Source organism: Amblyraja radiata, chromosome 17 (assembly GCF_010909765.2).
Source record: "Amblyraja radiata isolate CabotCenter1 chromosome 17, sAmbRad1.1.pri, whole genome shotgun sequence".
NCBI classification, from domain to species: domain Eukaryota; kingdom Metazoa; phylum Chordata; class Chondrichthyes; order Rajiformes; family Rajidae; genus Amblyraja; species Amblyraja radiata.
Window position 1 is genome coordinate 38,784,189 of NC_045972.1, and position 13,163 is coordinate 38,797,351.

The 13,163-nt window shown below is 43.9% G+C and overlaps 1 protein-coding gene across 1 annotated transcript; it reads left to right on the forward strand.

Moving 5' to 3' along the window:
* The first annotated feature begins 548 nt into the window (after nucleotides 1-548).
* Nucleotides 549-12,092, forward strand: LOC116982791 (chymotrypsinogen B-like). Its single transcript, XM_033036243.1, has 8 exons — nucleotides 549-607; nucleotides 773-934; nucleotides 5,089-5,192; nucleotides 5,607-5,686; nucleotides 6,473-6,554; nucleotides 8,468-8,648; nucleotides 10,585-10,718; nucleotides 11,917-12,092. The coding sequence occupies exons 1-8, from the start codon at nucleotides 601-603 to the stop codon at nucleotides 12,076-12,078; spliced, it is 912 nt and encodes a 303-aa protein (XP_032892134.1). The 5' UTR covers nucleotides 549-600; the 3' UTR covers nucleotides 12,079-12,092.
* Nucleotides 12,093-13,163: the final 1,071 nt, after the last annotated feature.

The following is a 13,163-nucleotide window of genomic DNA, read 5'->3' on the forward strand; positions in this document are numbered from 1 at the left end:
AAGGTCACTTAAACGGGAGACAATGTTATTGTCTGGCAGCTCAGCCCATGGTCACAGAGTCATACAGCATGGAAACATAGAAACATAGAAACATAGAAATTAGGTGCAGGAGTAGGCCATTCGGCCCTTCGAGCCTGCACCGCCATTCAATATGATCATGGCTGATCATCCAACTCAGTATCCCGTACCTGCCTTCTCTCCATACCCTCTGATCCCCTTAGCCACAAGGGCCACATCTAACTCCCTCTTAAATATAGCCAATGAACTGGCCTCGGCTACCCTCTGTGGCAGGGAGTTCCAGAGATTCACCAGGCCCTTCGGCCCAACTCGGCCATGCTGACCAAGTGAGTGTTTGTGTGTCGTGCACGCAGAGGACCAGCGACAAATCTGCAGGAGAATGCAACCTGCTTTTGCTGAAATCTAATCGCACAGCACTCTAAACAATGGTGCTCTATAGTAGAATTTCTAGGCTGTTATAGTGAAAGCTTCCAGCAGATGGTGCAGGGAAACCTATTCACAGAAACTTACTGAAGACCCATTTCTTGTGGCAGAGTACAATAACTAGAACAATTAAAAGGGAGTTGAGCAAAAAATGACTGAATGAGAGGTGGGTCTGGAATGTATTCCCCAAAGCCTCGCCACATTTTAACAAATGCCTGAATGAGTACTTGAAATCCAAAACCAGTATGGTTATTGTACTGCGCATTAATAGAAGCTGATTACATTTCCAGGGCGGCTGCTTCCAGTTAACTGTGGTGCCTCTATCCTGCAGGTATCATGTGTAACACCGTGCTGCTGTGCTGCTGGGCTCTACAAATGGTTCTCACCTCCGGTACCGCCAGAGCTGAATTGGATTCCAACACCGTTAGCAAGGAGGCCACATACACCGACCTTGCCTTCCTGAGCAGGGTCAAAGCCCTGCTTTCTGCCACAGGTGTGTATGAACCATCTCTGTTTAACTCATCACTCTCTGCACTGTTCTTGGTGTGAAGCTCTCCGAATGAATGATTATCTGCTGTTTAAACCGCAACTGGCTGTTGTAGACACAAAATGCTGGAGTAACTCTGTGGGACAGGCAGCATCTCTAGAGAGAAGGAATGGGTGACGTTTCAGGTCGAGACTGAAGAAGGGACTCGACCTGAAACATTACCAACTGAGTTATTCCAGCTTTTTGTGTCTATCTTCGGTATAAACCAGCATCTGCAGTTGCTTCAGACCCTGACTGTTGTATTTTATCCATCCCAAGGACCCAGCATATGGAATATTGGGAGGTGAGCATGTACAAATCCAACAAATATATTTCTCGGCATCGACATTGTGGGCCGAAGCGCCTGTTTCCTTTCTGTATCTCTAAACTAAACTAAACTAAAGCAATAGTGCTTCAGAATTCTTCAAGTCCAAAGCATTGATGTTCCTAAATGCAGAGTGTAAATAGTGTAGTCCTATCTGAAATTCTGCGGCTGATGCCAACTGGAGCGGAACCTAGTCCATGCCTTGTCCATTCCTTCACCTCTTATGCACCTTGGACACACCTGAACCCCAGCAGAGGGCAGCTTATTCCTGGTACGTGAATAAGTTTACTATCTGATATTGACAGAACAGACTGAAGAAAGGTCCCGATCCGAAACACCACCTATCCATTTTCTCCAGAGATGCTGCCTGACCCATTGAGTTACTCCAGCGTTTTGTGTCTATCTTTGGTATAAATCAGCATCTGTACTTCCTTTTTATTAGATTTATCTACTTCATGGGTGATAGGAAATGGTGGAAATAAGAACAATTGTAGGTTTGTAATATGAATAACCCAGGAACAAACATACTGGGGAAGTGTAATGTGGAAAAGAGGCCAATATAGTGAAGGTAACATATATCATATCAGGAGAGGCAATAGATAGATTTAGGAGGCGTTTAGACTATAAGGCATAGCTAGTTGAAGTAAAGGAAGTGCCTTTAAAAGATAGGAACCATTTAAACTAAGGAAGGATATGTGCTTTTTGCTAATGATAGTAGGAGTGTGAAAGTAACAATTTAGATAATCTTCTTCTTATCGAGTCCACACACAAGATTAGAAGTTGTTCAGCCAGAGCTGAACACACTTCTCGGCATCTGCACAATGGTGTCTGTCTTGCACTTCTTGTGCGTCTTGTGCGTGGTGGTGGAAAGATTGGTTGAAACAGGGCCGCGACGTGAACGCTCTTTCCTTGACCCCATTTAGATAATGAAAAATACATTTTGATATGCTATGAAAATGGACCCCGCCCCTCTTGCTCCTCAGTAGTTGAGCACCTAGAAACATGAACTGAATACAAAGACACAAGTGACTGCAGAGGAGATCAGTGGATGTTGTCGGTGAGGTTGAAGGAGGTGAACTGAACACAGATGCCGGAATATCTTGGTTTCCGTCCGGGGGCCACTACTCCGTGTGTGTGGGGCATGAATCAGGCTAGCTGAATCTTGAGCCAATGTAAAACATTGCAGGAAGCACAACACAAGTATTGTGGAAGAATGAACTGCAGATGCTGGTTTAAATCGAAGATAGACGCAAAATGCTGAAGTAACTCAGCAGGACAGGCAGCATCTCTGCATGGGTGACGTCACCCATTCCTTCTCTCCAGAGATGCTGCCTGTCCCGCTGAGTTACTCCAGCATTTTGTGACAACACAAGTATTGTTGGGTATAAGCCACTTGCATTGAACATCCCCCGATCTTCATGGACGTTTAATTCATCCAGTGCAGATGGTAGTGATGGTATAAACATATAAAAAAACTTTACGCAATGTTTTTTTTAATGACGTTTTAAATGAAAATTTCAGTTGCCTGAGAATGTGCCATTCATGTGGGAAATTGTTACCTTAGCAAATAAAAAAGTTGAATTTTTATTCACCAGGAAGTTCCGTGCAATGGTGCGGCTGGTAGAGCTGTTACATCACAGCGCCAGAGACCCAGGTTTGATCCTAACCGCTAGTGCTGTTTGTGTGGAATTTGTACGTTATCCCTGTGATTACATGGGTTTCCTCTGGGTGCTCCAGTTTCCACCCACATCCCAAAGCCATGCAGGGTTGTGGGTTGATTGGCCTCTGAACGTTGTCCCTACTGTGAAGGGAGTTGATATGGAAGTGGGAAAACATAGAACTTGTGAGAATGGATGTTCGATTGGTCAGTGTGGACTCAGTGGGCTGAAGGGCCTATCCATGCTGTATTTCTAAACTAAAGTTTATTTTCTTCAAGGCCTGCTGAGGGCACATCTGTGCAAACACATCTCTGAAGCTAAAAAATGGCATTTTCCAAAGATCAAAACAGTGGCACAAGATAATCCCTCCAAGAAACATCATGACCCTTTTCAGGCTTTGTGAAGAAAAACAATCATTATTATATGCAGGCACCTCATCTTTTACTTGAAAAGCAGTGCATAATACAAAAATGGATAAATTAAATTTACACGACTATGTTGCCAGGCGTAAATTGGAGCCCGTTATTCCAAAAATACAAGTGTGTAAATCAAGCTTTGGTATTAAATGAACAAGCGCGTTATTCCCAATATATTTGAATACCTATTAAAGGAAAAGCAAAATTATCAAGAATTAATCTCTTATTTCCTGGATGAGTAAAGATACAATAAGCATCTCAAAGGGTCAACATGAATTTTAAGCAACACTTTGCAAGAAAAATGCAACTTGTTTTATGTATCATTCATTGTTATTCATGACATTCAGTTGCCCTGTCTCGGATGCAGAAGGGACTGGACAAGTGGGATAAGATGGAATCAAGGTATTTGGAGATGAGGCTTGTGGGGGATGTGGAATTCATTACCACAGATGGTCGTGGAGGCCAAGTCAATGGATATATTTAAGGCAGAGATTGACAGATTCTTGACTAGTACGGGTGTCAGGGGTTATGGGGGGAAGGCAGGAGAATTGGGTTGAGAGCAAAAGATAGATCAGCCATGAATGAATAGCGGAGTAGACAGTCCTGCTTACGGATTTTGGGAAGGAGATAGAAGAGGCAGTATGGGGCAGGGGAACGAGACGTTTGGAGGCTGTATCAGGAAGCAACTTGCATTAGCCATTCAGATGATCACAGAACACCAAAAATGCTAGAATCCTGAGTACTGAGAAATTATGCACAAAATCAGTAGGCGTGCAAACAGCACTTGGCTAAATTCGGCACGGTGGCACAGGACGGCACAGTGGTGCAGCGATTCGGCACAGTGGTGCAGTTGAGGCCAGTTCATTGGCTATATTTAAGAGGGAGTTAGATGTGGCCCTTGTGGCTAAAGGGATCAGGGGGTATGGAGAGAAGGCAGGTACAGGATACTGAGTTGGATGATCAGCCATGATCATATTGAATGGCGGTGCAGGCTCGAAGGGCCGAATGGCCTACTCCTGCACCTATTTTCTATGTTTCTATGATAGAATTGCTGCATTACAACGCCAGAGAGCCGGGTTCAATCCTGGCTACGGGTGCTGTCTGTACGGAGTTTGTATGTTCTCTCTGTGACAGCGAGGGTTTCATTTTCCTCCCACACTCCAAAGACGTGCAGATTTGTAGGGTAATTGGCTTCAGTAAAATGATCCCTAGCATGTAGTATAGTGCCAGTGTGCCAGGATCACTGGTCGGTGCGGACTCGGTGGGCCGAAGGTCCTGGTTCTGCACTGTATCTCTAAATTAAAATAAATTCAAGTTTTCAGGACATTTGCCAACTTTCATCAGATTTGTCATAACCTTGTATTTTTTGTAATTTATTTGTTTACTTTGGAAAGAAATAAGCAGCATGTGCACTCATTAATTTGCTTTGATGGTGATTTTTAACTTTATAAAGAACACACATTGTTATCTAGTTGTGACTTTGCAAGTGTAAGGTTCATGGCAACCAGACTATATAAAACCAAACACCAATCTCTTGAAACACATTGTAATTTAAGCCATGGCATTCATCTGGCTTCTCTCCTGCTTCGCTTTCGTTGGAGTCGCTCACGGTAGTACTGTTTGAAATCAAAGTCCTTGTCTTAATCATTGGAATGGAGGATGTTGTGTGGAAAAACAGACATTGTTCATAATATTTAATTGCTTCTTTCTATCGAGGCGCAGGTTGTGGAGCTCCAGTCATCGCCCCTGTTGTCACAGGCTATACTCGAATTGTCAATGGTGAAGAGGCGATTCCAGGATCCTGGCCCTGGCAGGTTTCCTTGCAGGTCAGCTAATGTTATGGAGCTGGTTAGAAAAAGTAAATGAATTTAGACCTGTTGAAATTGCTACAATTAACCCCATCTGCACAATGCTCTTCCCTTTTTCTACTGCATCTTGTAGATTAAATGTAGATTCAGTGTTAAATTATTCATAGCATCTTTTGAAATTCAAGGCATTTCTTTGAATGCATAGGAATGTATTCATTTTCCACTATTTATTTGGAAGTCCTCTGTTGGTGATCTAATGTCACCTTTGCTGATTTCCTTGCCTCATTAATTGAGTCCTGGTTCCTCTTATCCATTTTGTAATAGGGCGTCATCGCCCCCATCTATTCCACTCAAAACTACTTCCCAGTATGAGGACAGAAGTTAGGGTGCTTCAATGGTAATACTCAGTGACCATTTTTCTTTGTGTAACAGAGTGGCACTGGATGGCATTTCTGCGGTGGCTCCTTGATCAATGAAAACTGGGTCGTCACTGCCGCGCATTGTGGTGTGAGGTAAGTCATCTACAGAAAGAGAGAGAAATGCGTTGGTGGATCATTGCTCTATTCCTGAGGAATGACGCAGCTTTGGCTGATATTATTTTTCAAAATGAATTCCGAGGCAGGGAAAACTTTCTCGGGACTGCCCAGTGGTGCAGCTGGTAGAGCCGCTGCCTCACAGCACCAGAGACTGGGGTTCAATCCTGATTTCAGATGCTAACAGTGTGGAGTTTGCACATTCTCCCTGTGATTGCATAGGTTTCCTCCCCACGTCCCAAAGACATGCAGGTGTGTAGGTTAATTGGCCTCTGTAAAGTTGCCCTGTGTGTGTAGGGAGTGGATGTGAAAGGGCAATAACATAGATCTACTGTGAACGGATGATCGATGGTTGGCGTGGACTCAGTGGATTAAAGGTGTAGGAAGGAACTGCAGATGCTTGTTCACACTGAAGACAGACATAAAATGCTGGAGTAACTCAGCGGGTCAGGCAGCAACTCTGGAGAATAGGAATAGGTGACGTTATGGGTCAAGACCCCTTCTTCAATCTAGCTTCAGTGGGTTAAAGGGCCTGTTTCCATGCTGTAAACTCTAAATTAAAACTTACAGTTGTAGGGAAGAACATTAATCTAATGAAGACAGGATCCTCACAGGGATAACCTTTGGGAAAAATACGACAGGAAAATGACTTTGACTGAAAAGTACTTGATTTTAATTCCCTTCAGAAAGTGAAGCTTGGAAATGCTGAGATTTTGCAACAAGCGAACTTACTGTCATTTTTGTTTTTGTTTTTGCCGTGTGCAGTACTGAAGATTTTGTTATTGTGGGTGCCCATAACAAAAGCACAAAGGCAGAAGTGAGCCAGATGTCCATGTCCATTGCCAAGGTACGTATCCTTCTGTAAACCAGGATTACGTTGGAGTGTAGCTCACATTTAGATTACAATGTTGTTAGGATTCAAACGATGCACAGAGTTGCACGCCACACAAATAGAACACAGCATCCATGTATCAGGTGTCCAAAACTGAAAGGTGTTCCAATCTCCAATACCAATATATATCTAAACATGATAACCATCACACAAATTAGTATTGGTATTGGTTTATCATTGTCACATGTACAGAGATACAGTTAAAAGCTTTGTTTGCATGCCACGTGGTCAAATCACACAATCTACGAGTAGAATCAAGTCATACTACAAGTTGTGCAACGGGAATGGAGATTTATAAGAGAGCAACAATTGAGGTGGATGATAGTACATCCTCAGCTGGGACCCGCATGCAAAGAGTCACCACGCTCCGCTACCCTGGATGCCTTGGATAAATGCATTGGTGGGGACTGCAGCTTTTGTAATAGTGTCACTACTTAAAAAAAATACCATTAGTAATAATACATCACAATAGCAATAGACACTGATAGCATGCAGAAGCAAAAATTATTTCATGGTTAGATGAAGATAATAAAAGTAAAAAGTAGAGGCTGGCACAGATATTTTACACATCACATCCATTAGTTCATGGGTTGTAGGAGAAGAATTAGCCATTTGACCCCTCAAGTCTACTCTGCCATTGAATCATGGCAGATCTATCTTTCCCTCTCAATCCCATTTTACTGCCATAACCCCTGACACCCTTACTAATCAAGAATCCATCAATCTCCACCTTAAAAATATCCATTGACTTGACCTCCACTGCCTTCTGTGGCAATGAATTCCACAGATTTACCACCCTCTGACTGAAGAAATTCCTCCTCGTCTTTCTAAAGATCTTTTATTCTGAGGCTAGGGCCTCTGGTCCTTGACTCTTCCACGAGTGGAAGTATCTTCTCCACGTCCACTGCATCCAGGCCTATCTATCGCTCAGCCATGAAGGTCCTGATTTCAATCCAGTCTGAAAAAGGGTCCCAACCTAAAACGTCACCTATCCATGGTCTCCAAGGGATGCTGCTCTGACCCACTGAGTTACTTCAGCACTTTGTGTCATTTTTTTTCAATCCAGTCCTGTTTGATTTACACTCTGTAATGTCCCCCGATCCTGGCACGCAGACTTTCCAGCAATAAGCATTACTTGCAGAGAATGAAAAGACAAGCTCAAGCACATATATAAATATGAACCAAACAGAATTCGACCTTTCACATTAAAATGTGTGACCTCTCTGGAAGTGTCAATGCTGACATATCATTTGGATCAACGCTCACAGCCAGGACAAAATAAAGTAAGTCTCAAGACTGTTAAATATTCAGAGCTGAGAAGCAACTAAATAAACAACTAGAAGCAACTACATTTTTTAAAATCTTATCTCACTAACATCATGTGAGAAATAACTGGCTCATTTAAGCTTGGCCTCAAGGGCCATTTTAGTTCAAATTTACAGAGAAAATAAGAGAGAATACAATAACAATCCCGATTAATTATCTCAAAATATCATACAATTTATCAAATTCGGAAAGAAAAACTGAAGGTGATTTGTGTAACACTAGCACCAGTGCAATACTGAACTATGGTATGCATTGATCTGTTTCCAATTTTAGTTTACAAGTTTATTTATTTTCTACTCATTTATTTAAGAAAGACCTGTAGATGCTGGAAAAATCTAAGGTAGGCAAAATTGCTGGAGAAACTCAGCAGGTGAGGCAGCATCTATAGAGCGAAGGAATAGGTGACGTTTCGAGTCGAGACCCTTCTTCAGACTGAAGAAGGGTCTCATAAGTCTGTAAACACAATGCATATAGTTACAAGAACGTGCCAAGCTAAAGTGTGGGTAATGGGCACACCATCGTCCTTGTTCCTTTTGTTGCAGGTCATTACACATCCAAAGTGGAACAGATTCACCATTAATTATGACGTAGCTGTGGTAAAGCTGGCATCTCCTGCTCGTTTCGACAGTCAAGTGTCCCCCGTCTGCCTTGCTGCGGCATCAGATAACTACCCCGATGGAATGATGTGCATCACAACAGGATGGGGAAGAAGCAAAGCTTACCGTACGTTAGTTGAAACCTTCTGACATTACAGTGATGTTTTTTTAATTTGCTAAAGTTGTGCATGTCTCCGCACACTGACCTTGATGGGGAACAGTGCAGGGGAGTGGAAAGATTCCCTTGAAATTGTCAAGAATGTTTAATTGTCTTGTGTACCATGAACAGAACAATGACATTCCTACTTACAGCAGTATTACAGACCTGTAAACACAAAAAAAAACATATAATTAATTCAAATTAATAATCCCAAAGTAGTGCCAAAAAAAGCCCAAAGTCCTAAGTGCAAACAAAGACGGTTCATAATTTGGCTTAGTTTAGTTTAGTTTAGAGATACAGTGTGGAAACAAGCCCTTCGGCCCACCAATTCTACCCCGACCGGCGATCCCCGTACACTAGCACTATCCTACTGACTAGCAAACCTACGCGTCTTTGGTGTGTGGGTGGAAACCAGAGTACGTGGGGAAAACCCACAAAGTCACGGGGAGAACATACGGACTCTGTACAGACAGCTCCCGTAGTCAGGATCGAACCCGTGTCTCAGGGCTGTGAGGCCGCAAAATTACCGCTGCGCCTCCGTGCCGCTCCTGAAATTAGTTAGTGTTAGTGTTTTGCAGTGTTCAAAAATCTGATGATTGATGGGAAGCTGCTCTTTCTGAATCTGGTGTTCATAGTTTTCAAACTCCTTTCCCTTCTTTCAGATGGTAGGAGTGAAATGAGAGTGTAGCCAGAATGGTGTGGGTCTTTGATCATGCTGGTTGCCTTTATGAGGCAGTGCCTCCTATAGATCCTTCTGATGGTGGGGAGGGCAGCACCTGTAATGGACTGGGTAGTGTTCATTACCTTTTTGTAATCTCCTTTGTTCCTTGGCGTTCGAGGTGCTGAACCAGGCCATGATGCAACTATATGCTTTCAACCGTACACCCGTGGAAGTGAGCAATGATATCAACGCTGTAACGATCATTGCCCTGGTCATGGAGGAAGGTGATCCTACACATCACAGCGATTGTGTGGGCTTTGACAAGTTAGAGGGGACACAAAATGCTGGAGTAACTCAGCAGTTCAGACAACCTTCTACAGAGATGCTGCGTGACCCGTTGAGGTACTCCAGCACTTTGTGTCCTTTTTAGAAAACCAGCATCTGCAGTTCCTTGTTCCTAAAATAAATGAGGACGATCCATCTGCAATCCTGATACAATCAGCCGACTCAATTTCACTGGAATTTAGATGAGAGGGGATCTTATAGAAACTTATAAAAGGACTGGACAAGTTAGATGCAGGAAACATGTTTCCAATGTTGTGGGAGTCCAGAGCCAGGGGCCACAGTCTAAGAATAAAGGGGAGGCCATTTAAAACTGAGATGAGAAAAAAACGTTTTCACCGAGAGTTGTGAATTTGTGGAATTCTCTGCCACAGAACGCATTAGAGGGCAATTCACTGGATGAATTTAAAAGATAGTTAGATAGAGCTCTAGGGGCTAGCGGAATCAAGGGATATGGGGAGAAGGCTGGCATGGGTTACTGATTATGGATGATCAGCCATGATCACAATGAATGGCGGTGCAGGCTCAAAGGGCCAAATGGCCTCCTCCTGCACCTATTTTCTATGTTTCTATGTTTCAAGTGTAGTTGTAGGTTAATTGGCTTCTGTAAATTGCAAATTACACCTAGAGTGTAGGATAGTGCTAGTGTATGGGGTGATCGCTGGTCGGTGCAGACACTGTGGGCCGAAGGACAAAAACCGTAGTCAGGATCGAACCCATGTCTCTGGCGCTGTAAGGTAGCAGCTCTACTGCTGCACCACTGAGCCACCCCAGATGAAGTCTGAAGATGAAATATGTTATTTTATTTTCATTGTAACGTGGCCGTTAAAGCATTTATTATGGTATCAATATTGAAGTTATGAAGACAGTTGATACACGTGCCATCTAATGTTCCTGCAGCTATTGAACGACCTGACAAACTGCAGCAAGCGGCACTTCCTCTGCTCAGCAATGCTAACTGCAAGCACTACTGGAATAATAGAATCACGGACCTGATGATCTGCGCTGGTGCAGCTGGTGCTTCTTCTTGCATGGTATGAGGTTCTTCCAAGGTCCCTAAACCTTCATAATTTTATAAGTTCTAAGAGTGGAATTAGGCCATTCGGACCTTCAAGTTTACTCTACCATTCAATCATGGCTGATCTATCCCTCTCAACCCCATTCTCCTGCCTTCTCCCCATAACCCTGACATCCACTAATCAAGAATCTGTCAATCTCCACCTTTAAAATGTCCATTGATGGCTTCCACAGCCTTCTGTGGCAAAGAATTTCACAGATTCACCACCCGCTAGGGTTGTCTACTGTCCCGGGTTTGCCAGGACATCCCGTATAATGGGCTAAATTGGTTTGTCGTATACAGGACCGGCCTTGTACCGTATTTGACTGCTACTACTTGGGTCGAGGGAACTGTCAGGACGGAGCGCCGCGTACGGTCCCGCCTCACCCGTCCCGATGTAGTGCAGCCCATGGAGGGCAGCAGCAGCGCCTCGCCCGTGGCCCCATCAGTCAGCAGTCCAGCCAGTTGTCTGACCTTCGGACCTTCGCTTACCGCCGACACCACCACCCCTCCTTCTCATGGCCCATCATCGGTTCATGAGTTAGATGGGGGTGCTGGACCTTGCCAGCGGCATCGCGCAGCCCGGGTCCACTGGCCCACTGACTGGGCTTTGTGTGCAGTCCAGCACCCAGGCCAACTCATCATTCATCCAGCCACAGCCGAGGCGGTCAACGAAATGCCGTTGGGAATTTGTCCCTTATTTTGACCTCTTGTCCCTTATTTGGGAGTGAGAAAGTTGGCAACCCTTCCACCCGCTGACTAGACGTTCTTCCTCATCTCTTTTCTGAAGATACATCCTTTTATTCTGAGACTATGGCTTCTGGTCTTAGACTCTCCCACTCGTGAAAATATCCTAAACATCCACATTCACTTTATCCAGGCCTTTCCCTATTCGGTACGTTTCAATGAGGTGTCCCCTCATCCTTCTTAACTCCAGCGAGTACAGGTCCAATCCCGTCAAACACTCATTATACGTTAACCCAATCATTCCTGGGATCATTCTTGTAAATCCCCTCTGGACCCTCTCCAATGCCAGTACATCCTTCTTCAGCTATGGGACCCAAAACTGCTCAAATGCGGTCTGACCAGCACCTTATAAAGCCTCAGCCTTATGTCCCTTCATTCAATTGTTAAAAAGGAATGAAACTAAGTCAGGGGTTGTGATCTGTGTTCAGGGTGACTCTGGTGGTCCGCTCGTCTGTCAGAAGGACAATGTCTGGAACTTGGTCGGCATCGTTTCCTGGGGCAGCAGGTCCTGCTCTACCAAGAGTCCCGGGGTCTACGCCCGTGTGACGGAGCTCCGAAGCTGGATCGATGAGACCGTCGCTGCTAATTAAATGCAAATCCCGAATATGAACCACAAAGATAAATAAATGAATAAATTCAATCTGCATTTTAAACCTGTGTCATTCTTCGCTTTTTTAAAGGTCTCTCTTTCATAACTTGGGTACCTTTGACCAAGCCCAGCAGATTGCCTCCATTCCTCAATGCACATGCCACTGCAGTCAGAGAAAGAGCATGGAATTAGGCCCTTCGGCCAATAGAGTTTGTGCTGACCGCCTAGCTCTTTATTTCCCACTAATCCTATCCTAATCTATATTAGTTTCAGTTTAGTGTCAGTTTAGTTTATTGTCACGTGTACCAAGGTACAGTAAAAAGCTTTCTTGTTGCGTGCCAACCAGTCAGTAGAAAGACAATACATGATTATTTAAAAAATATATATTATTATTGCTTTCTTATTCCCATCATCGTTATCCCCCACTACCAGATTCTGCCAGTCATCTTCACCTGCATCCACGGTGAGAACATACAGCTGAGTTAGACGTTCAAGAAGGAACTGCAGATGCTGGAAAATCGAAGGTACACAAAAATGCTGGAGAAACTCAGCGGGTGCAGCAGCATCTATGGAGCGAAGGAAATAGGCAACGTTTCGGGCCGAAAACCTTCTTCCGTCTAAAGAAGGGTTTCAGCCCGAAACGTTGCCTATTTCCTTTGCTCCATAGATGCTGCTGCACCCGCTGAGTTTCTCCAGCATTTTTGTGTACCAGCTGAGCAAGACATTTGGTTGGGCTGTTCTTGGACGATTTAGGTCACAGATTAAACTTTTTAAATGGCCATTTATCTCACAGTGGTACGACATTGCTCACAATTCAGGTTCCCTGTATTAACGATCACATTGGCCACTCTTCATGGGCTGTAAACTGGGGTGGGAGATTGCAACCTTCACGTGGTTCACCCTGTTTCGACTAATGCAATCAACTTGACGTGCGCAAACAAATAGATCAAATAGAACAAGTTGTCCTACAACTTTAGGTTGACATGCCATACGCAAGAAGAAGATGGGCTGTAAACTAATTTAAGATGCCCAAAGGCTATGCAAGTTCCTCAGTGAATGCGAGTTCTTATTTTCTCTGAGATCTCA